The sequence below is a fragment of the Helianthus annuus genome, chromosome 16 (assembly GCF_002127325.2).
Source record: "Helianthus annuus cultivar XRQ/B chromosome 16, HanXRQr2.0-SUNRISE, whole genome shotgun sequence".
Lineage (NCBI taxonomy): Eukaryota > Viridiplantae > Streptophyta > Magnoliopsida > Asterales > Asteraceae > Helianthus > Helianthus annuus.
This window is the reverse complement of record NC_035448.2, coordinates 59,133,686-59,142,674: the sequence shown is the minus strand read 5'-3', so window position 1 is coordinate 59,142,674 and position 8,989 is coordinate 59,133,686. Positions and strand designations below refer to the sequence as shown.

Below are 8,989 nucleotides of genomic sequence, written 5' to 3'. Positions count from 1 at the left end.
GAAGAATAACGAATAACAACCAAAGATCACTTATCTTCATTTAACCATTCAAAAACGAACACAACGGCCAATTTCCACTCCACTCCTCTCCACTCGCGCCAAATCCCACCCCCAAAATGTCCTCCGTCCTCCTCCACTCCCTCACCCCATTGCCGCCGTATCGCCGCCGCAGCACCGCCCTCAGATCCACTCATCACGTTCTCCAACAAACAAGCAAGAGATCGATCGCATTCACCTGCAAATCCCTCACTGATGATGGCGATGACGTATGCTTTAAGTTTAACCCTAATTTCTTATTTTTTTTTGTGTGAATTCGTTGTTGACATGTGTGTGTGTTGAATTAGGGTTATTTGTTGGACGCACCTGTTTCTGCTGGAGATGGCTTCTCGTTTAGTGGAGGTTTTGTTAATTTCGTTTAGTTGTGTTTGCTTGTGAATTTTTGTGGTTTCTAGGGTTTATTGGATTGTTTTCGGCAGGAAAGTATTCGGATGGACCGAATCCGGCTGATGAATGGTTTAAGCAAGGAAGATATGTAAGTTTCTCTTTTTTGAAACCCTAATTTAACATGCTGTTTTGATTTACAAAGAAGTGAGCTAGTGTTGTGTTATTTAAAAGGAGAAATGATAGTGGTGTTGAATATGTCTTGAATTTAACTTAACTTATGGCGTGACCGGAATAGATTTTGTGGCAATTTGCAATGAGATACATGTGACATTAGCTATAGGTTTTCACCGTTTCAGCCACGTTATGTTTGTTAATTGATCATGGTTTTAAAGAGAGTGCTCTGAGGCGTGAGGTGCTCAACGCGGTTGGAAATAGGCCTCACCTGTGGCGAGTCAAACGATTCAATGAAGCTTTTTATTTTGAGTACATATAGCTTAATTGATGGTACATGAGCGTGTTCGGTAGTTGTTGAGTTATTAAATTTTGTCAACTTTTTTATTATCATGTTCTATGGTATATAAAGATTATATAATACATAGCGCCTAGCGTACGTGAAGCTCTCGCCTCATGCCTCGGAGCGCCTTAAGTCAATGATTAAAAATGATAGCCGGCTAGGATTTTTGCCATTTTCCCTTGAGATTTCTCGTTGAATTCTTGCTTTCTGCAGATGGAATTTTCCTGCTTGATTTCTCTCAAAATCTTTTTACCTTTTTCTTGGTTTCTCCCTTTGCTATAACATATCAATCGGATTTTTAAGATAACATGTCCTTCAAATCATACATGCCATCAATCTTTTCTTATCTCCAACATACTTCCGTTGAATTTTGACACAATCTAGAATGCTTTTGCTGCTTTTATAGTTTTATAAGGATTGAACGATATGAATTAGAAGCGCTGACTAGTTTGTGTTGTTTAATCTAACAATTTAAATCTTCAGATGAAAGCACATCCTGTTTATGGCACTGGTGAAAAGGCCAAGGATCCAATTTTTGGTCTTGCAATGGGTGGTAGTTCTCAAGCCTCAACGGATGTCTTCAGGTACTCTTTAAAGTATTATTCTTTATAACTACTTCCCCATCCAGTGAAATTTACAACAATAACTCTTTGGGATGTAAATTAAGGGTTACAACGTTTTCATTACATAAAATCTTCCAAGTTAACAGTATTGATTTGTTCATCTTTGCTATAAATCAGTTTTTTACTGAACTTCATGTTGAGTTAAAAACGCAATTTACATTGGATGGAGGGTCAAAAAGTGTGTGGGTTAGGGTTAGGTGATTGTAATTCAGTAATTGAAGGTGGGCTATTTGCAGGGCTTACCGATTGAAACATGCTCTATATATATAAATTTTGCACTAGATGGTTTTGTGTAGAAAGTGGAAACGTTGATAAACCTTCAGTTTTATTGATTCACGGATTCCCTTCACAGGTGAGTTTTATTTTTCAGATGTTAAATAGGATAAAAAGACTAATAACTCATTTTTAATTTATCGTGACAAATATTCTTGTGTTGTTTAATCAAACCCCGCATAGATAATATATTTAATTTGGTGCGTAATAGGCTTATTCGTACCGCAAGGTACTTCCACTGCTATCCAAGGACTATCATGCTATTGCTTTTGATTGGTTAGGTGAGTCATTACATCTTGTAACAACTTTTTTTTAATTGCACTTGATAACTTGTCATTTGATGACACGTAATACAAATACATTCAGGCATAAGTGAGATGAATTCACTGTCACCTATTACATTATGTTACAGAAACCGATAATTTATAATGGCAAGACCTACTTCCTCGCATCAAAATCGAAACAACTCTCATTTTGTTAAAATTACAACGATTTTAATGGACTTTGGCCGGATAACACACTTTGTTTGCATCCATATAAAAGGTGCAATCTTTCCGTTTGTTTGATAAGAAGGCTTGAACTTCTCATATATTTTAGTCTACGATAACTTGACCTGGTTTGACAGTCAAAATGATGACGTGCGGCTGACGTGTCAGTAACTTTGACTAGGCTGACTTTTGTTAGCTGATTTCAAGTTATAATGAGTTATCTTTTTTCTTTTAACAGGTTTTGGATATTCGGACAAGCCTCAACCCAAATATGGGTTCGATTACACCTTAGATGGTAATTACTCCTCTAGGAAAAACATGAACTGTTTTAAATTTAGAGCATACGTGAGTTCGCCTTATGAAGTTTTTGTTGCTATGCAGAATTTGTGTCGGCTTTGGAATCTGTTATTGACGAGCTTGGTGTCAATAAGGTTTCCCTGGTTGTTCAGGTATATCTTTGTACCCACTTCAACTTCTTAATATATCAGAAACGAGATCTAGAAGGTGAAATTGAAAAATGGAGGTTTTAATATTGCAGGGGTATTTTGCGCCCATTGTTGTTAAATACGCAAGCAATCATCAGGAGAAGTTGAATGATCTCATACTGATTAATCCTCCTGTATGCAATTCTTTCTTTAAGATTATTGGTTAAACACTCAAAAGCGATCAAAGCCTAATTGTTTGTAAATTTTGGTTATTGACTGTAGCTAACAGCCAAGCATGCGAACCTGCCTTCAACGTTGTCCATATTCAGCAACTTTTTGTTGGGTGAAATATTCTCACAGGTATACACCATACTAGCACATGTAATAATTTCATGTGACCTTTCTGTTGGAATTCCCTATAGAAGATTAAATGAATGATTTCATATTTTAATCTTGTACCAATCAGGATCCTCTTAGGGCAAGTGATAAGGCGTTGACAAGCTGTGGGCCTTACAAAATGAAAGAAGACGATGCTATGGTGTATAGGAGACCATATCTTACCTCTGGTTCCTCTGGCTTTGCTCTAAATGCAATTAGTCGTTCAATGAAAAAGGAACTTAAGGTGTTGTTTTCGTCTTTGTACATAAACGGGTGGGTAAATTGCAGTTTACGTCCTTTAAGTTTCAGCAAAATTTCAGGCGCCGTCCTTTAACTAACGAAATTACAACGGGTGTCTTTTATGTTTTAATTTCTTTACAGCAGATGTCCTTTATGTTTTAATTTCTTTATAGCGGACGTCCTTTATTTTTGTAATCTTTTTAGGGAGAAAGGACACCGCCTATAAAGAAATTAGAACATAAAGGACATCCGCTGTAATTTTGTTAGTTAAAGGACAACACCTGAAATTTTGCTGAAACTTAAAGGATGTAAAATGCAATTTACCCTAAACGGGCTAAATTTTTTGAACATGTCTTTTTGGGTCAAAATATAACCCAAATTGATTCAGTCACAATCACAAATAAAGGGGCTGAAACTACCACCTCGTTTTTGGTTATGAGTACCTGCTCGTCTCTTTCTTTGAGAAAAGATAATCACTTAACAAATCATTTAAGATATTCCTCATTTGTTTGGAATATTAATTATGGACAGAAATATGTTGAAGAAATGAGAAAGATTCTGATGGACGATGATTGGAAAGTTAAAACTTCAATATGTTGGGGACAAAGAGACCGCTGGCTAGACTTTGACGGAGTTGAAGATTTCTGCAAGGCTGCAAAACATCGACTAGTCGAACTTCCAATGGTACTAATCAAATATGTTTACAGATAGAAGGGGAGTAATGGACGGGTTAGGCATATGGGTAACAGGTCAACATTGGCAATTTCCGTTATGGGTTGGATCAGTTCGGGTTGGCACGTAACACCCGTTAGTCATTTTTTATTAGTTTTTTTCTAAATAATTTTGCATCTCAAGCATGATTAAAATAATATGTTATTACAATAGTTATCTATTTTTTTAAATAAAGCGATCTAATTGATTGTTTCCTTAAAGAAATACACTTTGGTCATTTGACTCGTTTACTTTTTAGCTAATTTTTCTGGTATTTACTATCTAACCAATTAGAAAACAAGTCAACAACACTAGAAATAAAAAATAACCCAAATGAGCCATTCATAAGTGATGAGTCAAAGTGTCACCTCCATACAAACACTAGAAATTTTTTTGTAACTAAACAATTTTGTGGCAAAATTTGGTTTGCAGGCAGGGCATCATGTACAAGAGGACTCTGGTGAAGAACTTGGAAGCATTCTCGCTGGACTCATTAGCAGAAAGGTCCGAATTTGATATCTTGGTCTCATTCTTTATCCAAGTTACCTTTTTTCATGTGAGGATGATTAAAAAGAAATGGTATATATGTGATTATTTCTTGTTATCTGTAAAATACATATGAATTTGAAAAGATGTATATTTGTTAAATTATTGTATCTTTAAAAATAATGGAAACAAAGGGATTTTGTGTGATAATAAGTTTGTGTTACTGATGGTTGTATGGATCAACCCAACAGTCATCTTCTTCAACTGCTTTTCGCCATCTTCTCTTGAATGTTTCTAGTTCGTTAAATGACTGCTTTCTAACCTATAGTGATTATGAAATCATTAAAGTAGAATCCTAAAGTTCAAACTGAAAGGTGTATATATATATATATATATATATATATATATATATATATATAAGTCCAATTATATGAAGTAAATAAAAATGCAGAACCAAGAACCTACCTCAGTTCTTATATCAATGTGATTGGATTCCAATGAGACCGTATCTTGTGTAGGCTGTTTGGGTGATTCACTATTTGTCTGCATAAAGAATTAATTAATTCACATGATCACATGTGCAGTCATTCCTTTCTTCATACTCATGCTCCAAAAATCAACCCATGTGCATCAGTCAACCATTCTTACGAAATTGACTTTTTAAACCATCTTACTTCAATCAAACATGAATGAATTCTTCAAACTTGCTCATTGTTTGTCTAAGATTTTATTTATATATATTTTTTTCATTTTCACAAGAAAAATAATGTAAAATGGTTCAAAAACTTGATTTGGGACATCGAATTAGTCCAGAATATGCTGTAATATGTAAATGATAAAACGAACAAACCTTGTTTTCTGAACCGCCGAGTGTAGGAAGACCATAGTGAACAACATACTCCGAGTCAACAATCCCAATATATTGTGTTCTATTACCTTGTGCACAATAGCCCAGTTGCATGTCTAACCCCCACGCGTGAATCAAGTCATTCTGCCACAAATTAAAATCAAATGGTCCTTGTGAGAACAAGACTAGTTTCAAGAAAACTGACTGCGTTGTATGTATATGCGCGTGTGCATGTGTGGTTTACCTGAATCATATACCATACACACCGCCATGCTTCTTTTGAGAACACGGGAGCCATCATTTCGACCCACCTAAGTTAACACATCAAATTGTTCCACAAATTTAAAAAAAGGGAGCTTCATTTTGATGCTAATTGGTGGTAAATGAAACGAATGAATCTTTTACTTACCCTGTACATGGAGGATCTGTACTGTTTCTATAGCAGTTCTTTTTCGAACGACTCATTCTTTCAATCCTTCTGTTGTCGTTACATCAGAAAACAGTCATGAGACAGGTTTGACGAAACTTAAAATTCAAACAAGCTTCGAGATTAATTGTTTACCTGTGTACTGTTGACCCTTTTTCTCGTGTTGTCATTTCATGATGCACCTCTGATTTCTCAGGATCGAGTGCAGGCTGTGAGATATGAAGCCCTTCGTTTCTAATTATCGATACATATCTGCATCATCGATATTACCAAAACAAAATCACATTCCTTTGCTGTTTACAATTGACTTTCCAAAAACCGAAAAAGTCAAACAGACGAATAACCTTCCGGCATCAAAATTTTGGACACCAAGATCTTCATCCCAAAGGAAAATGTAAGCATACTCGGAAACAACATCTGGGTGCAAGAACCTCTTAGCGAACCACCTGAACCATCCATAGACCATAGTAAGAACAAACAACAACATATGTAAAGAACAAAAACCGAGAACTAACCACTTTGTTTGACTAATAGCCGAAAGATGTATGGCGCGACTACTCCATTCTAGATCCTTCCAATCATCGACAATCCCGTCATAATGGAAGAGCATGATCACAAAATCATCCGATGGGAACTGTAGGAAACAACATAAGATGAATCTGCTTATGGCATACGGCTTACCTCGCTTAAAAACATGTCTTTTTCTGTAGAATTTATGGTTAGACAAGAAACTGTTGATGAAATACCTTCTTAATCATTTCATTCACATTTGCTTTTTGCTTCTTTCCAACTGCCATAGCCAACAAGCTCATTGGTGCTTTCGGATTCTTCTGATACACGACATAAATGATAAAACTAGTTATACAAAATACTTCACTTCGACTTTTTTCCTTAAAAAGATAAAGTGGTGCGCACCCGTTTCTTACGTGGTCCCCATAATGGCCGCATCTCTAGATCAGATGTTTTCGCTACAATACCTTTAGGTAAAGCTTCACTTCCATCAGGACTGCATTGATTCTTTAAGAAAACCATTGTAAAAAGGTCAACTTTTATCTTTATAGATCAAGAAACTTAAAGATTGATTTTTATAGATCAAGAAAATTGAAGATTGCCTATGACTTTATAGTCTAGTGGCATCTTGGGGGTGGGATAAGGCTTTGGGACCAATAGGTCCTTCGATTCTCACAAGGGGGGTTTTCCTATATTTATTGGGTTTCCTCCTGAATTGGTGTATAGGCATTATGCCTTGTGGAGATGGATATGATCGGGTGGTTCCGCTGGTGGCACGATCATACTCCAGTGTGCAAATTTGCCGTTCAAAAAAAAAAAAAAAAAAACTTGAAGATTATTCAGAAGAACAGGTCGAACCTGGCATACGTTTGTTGGTGTAACCTCAGGCTTTTGTAGTTCTGGAAACTTTTGAACCACGATTGCCCGTAGCTGTTGTAACTAATAACATCAATGTATACAAGATGAGTAACATGAATGGATTGTTTATAATTAAGGGCATCAAGGCTTACTAGCTAGTGGTTCATGTTCAGAAACAACTAGTTTAGACAATGATAAGATATTTGAAAAGTGCGTGTACCTGTTTATGATTTACACCGATGATTGCGCCTGCTATAAAGAAAGTCGACGAAACTAATATAGCGCCAAAAAGAATGATACAAAGTACTGATGTTGGCCTCTTTCTAGGCAAATTGACCTGATAAATTACACTAGTATATCAGTAATAAGTTGGAACTAGAATGTGAAATGGTTGCAAGATGATCAAATTTGAAAAAAAAAAAAAAATATTAAAACAGAAGTGAAAGTTTCAAAGTAGTTCATGAGCAAAACACTTTTAAATTATTGGATGCAAAACTGTTATTCAAATGGCATTCACTAACAAAAAGAAGAAACCCATTAATGCAAAATCTTGCAATCCGAGATGAAAACATATGAGCAACTTACATAAGTGTTCTTCATATGTATGATTAGCTTGCAGAGGTCCAGAGAACACGGGGTTTTTAGTTGAAACTGATTCAAAGATCAATAAATAATATGCAGAATCTTGTTTTTATAATATATATACGTATTTATATAGCTAGAGAGAATGAATGAATGAATGAAAAGTAACGTTGACTTTAGATGTCAAAAAGGAAGTGGAGGCTGAATAGAAAAGACTAAAGAGCACCTTTGCTTGCAATTGAAAAAATTAGTGCGATTTTACCGGTAAAAATTTTAAATTAATAAGAATACCCATTAAATTCGAATCCCACGTTACCCGCGGCTTGCTATGTTTCTTCTCTCGTGCGTCTTCTTCCCTCTTTTTTTTTTCTTAGAATAAATAGATCAAATAAATATAAATATAATGTATAATTTCTTTACGGAAGTTCATTTGAGAAAAATTTTTTTCGAAAAAAAAAAAAATTAATTTAAACCCTGTATTTTTTTTTATCAATAGTTGGGAATTAAGATATTATTTTTGTCCACTTTTAATTAGTGTTTTAATTACTAAGAATAGCATAGACAATTTGATGTATAATACTAACTAGGTTATAACCCGTGAATACTCACGGGTTGACAATCTATCTTTGTAACCAAATAAATATATACATATATATTAATAAACGAAAAATTCTATGATGAATAAGGTGTATGAATAAACATTTTAAAAACTATTAAACATAACAAAGTAAATGTATGTCATACAAAAACCAAATATCCAAAACTTAAATGTAAAACAATTAATCACTATTTTTTTTTGTGAGGTACAACCAACTCAACATTCAACACTTGATGAGTTTCATCAAAAGAAAACTGAATTGTATCACGCTCGTTAATGCGAGCACGTTTCATGAATCTGGACCATTTGCATAACGCATAACGCCAACTTTCTCCTCTCTTTTCACGTCTGGTACGGTTGGTAAACTCGTCTTGCTCAGGCAGATGCAAAAGTCTAACGGTCATAGGTTTTAAATCAGCACCAAGTTTAGCCATACTTGAAACCTTATCAGGCAGTTGCTGTATTGTTTATAAAATCAAAATTAATAAGAAGAAGAATATAAAAATAATAATGTATTTCTATGTGACTAAAAAAATATATAATTTTTATTATATAGTACTTGCTAAAATAATATTAAAACTTACAAAATCTTTAGAAGCCATACGCCTAAACTTATAAACACGAACATTTTGGTGTTCATCAATA

The 8,989-nt window shown here is 34.8% G+C and overlaps 2 protein-coding genes across 2 annotated transcripts; one reads left to right on the top strand and one right to left on the bottom strand.

Annotated features, from left to right (window-relative positions):
- On the top strand, nucleotides 1–4,765 carry LOC110894460 (cis-3-alkyl-4-alkyloxetan-2-one decarboxylase). Its single transcript, XM_022141689.2, has 13 exons — nucleotides 1–266; nucleotides 345–399; nucleotides 477–532; nucleotides 1,382–1,482; nucleotides 1,804–1,873; nucleotides 2,006–2,075; nucleotides 2,521–2,577; nucleotides 2,664–2,731; nucleotides 2,821–2,901; nucleotides 2,990–3,067; nucleotides 3,174–3,329; nucleotides 3,857–4,009; nucleotides 4,469–4,765. The coding sequence occupies exons 1-13, from the start codon at nucleotides 117–119 to the stop codon at nucleotides 4,550–4,552; spliced, it is 1,179 nt and encodes a 392-aa protein (XP_021997381.1). The 5' UTR covers nucleotides 1–116; the 3' UTR covers nucleotides 4,553–4,765.
- LOC110894459 lies at nucleotides 4,355–7,881 on the bottom strand. Its single transcript, XM_022141687.2, has 13 exons — nucleotides 7,750–7,881; nucleotides 7,385–7,501; nucleotides 7,165–7,245; nucleotides 6,712–6,813; nucleotides 6,543–6,626; nucleotides 6,312–6,430; nucleotides 6,141–6,242; nucleotides 5,932–6,048; nucleotides 5,779–5,847; nucleotides 5,614–5,680; nucleotides 5,373–5,513; nucleotides 4,988–5,065; nucleotides 4,355–4,844 (listed from the first exon to the last, which is right to left on the bottom strand). The coding sequence occupies exons 1-13, from the start codon at nucleotides 7,762–7,764 to the stop codon at nucleotides 4,743–4,745; spliced, it is 1,194 nt and encodes a 397-aa protein (XP_021997379.1). The 5' UTR covers nucleotides 7,765–7,881; the 3' UTR covers nucleotides 4,355–4,742.
- Between the last annotated feature and the right edge of the window lie 1,108 nt (nucleotides 7,882–8,989).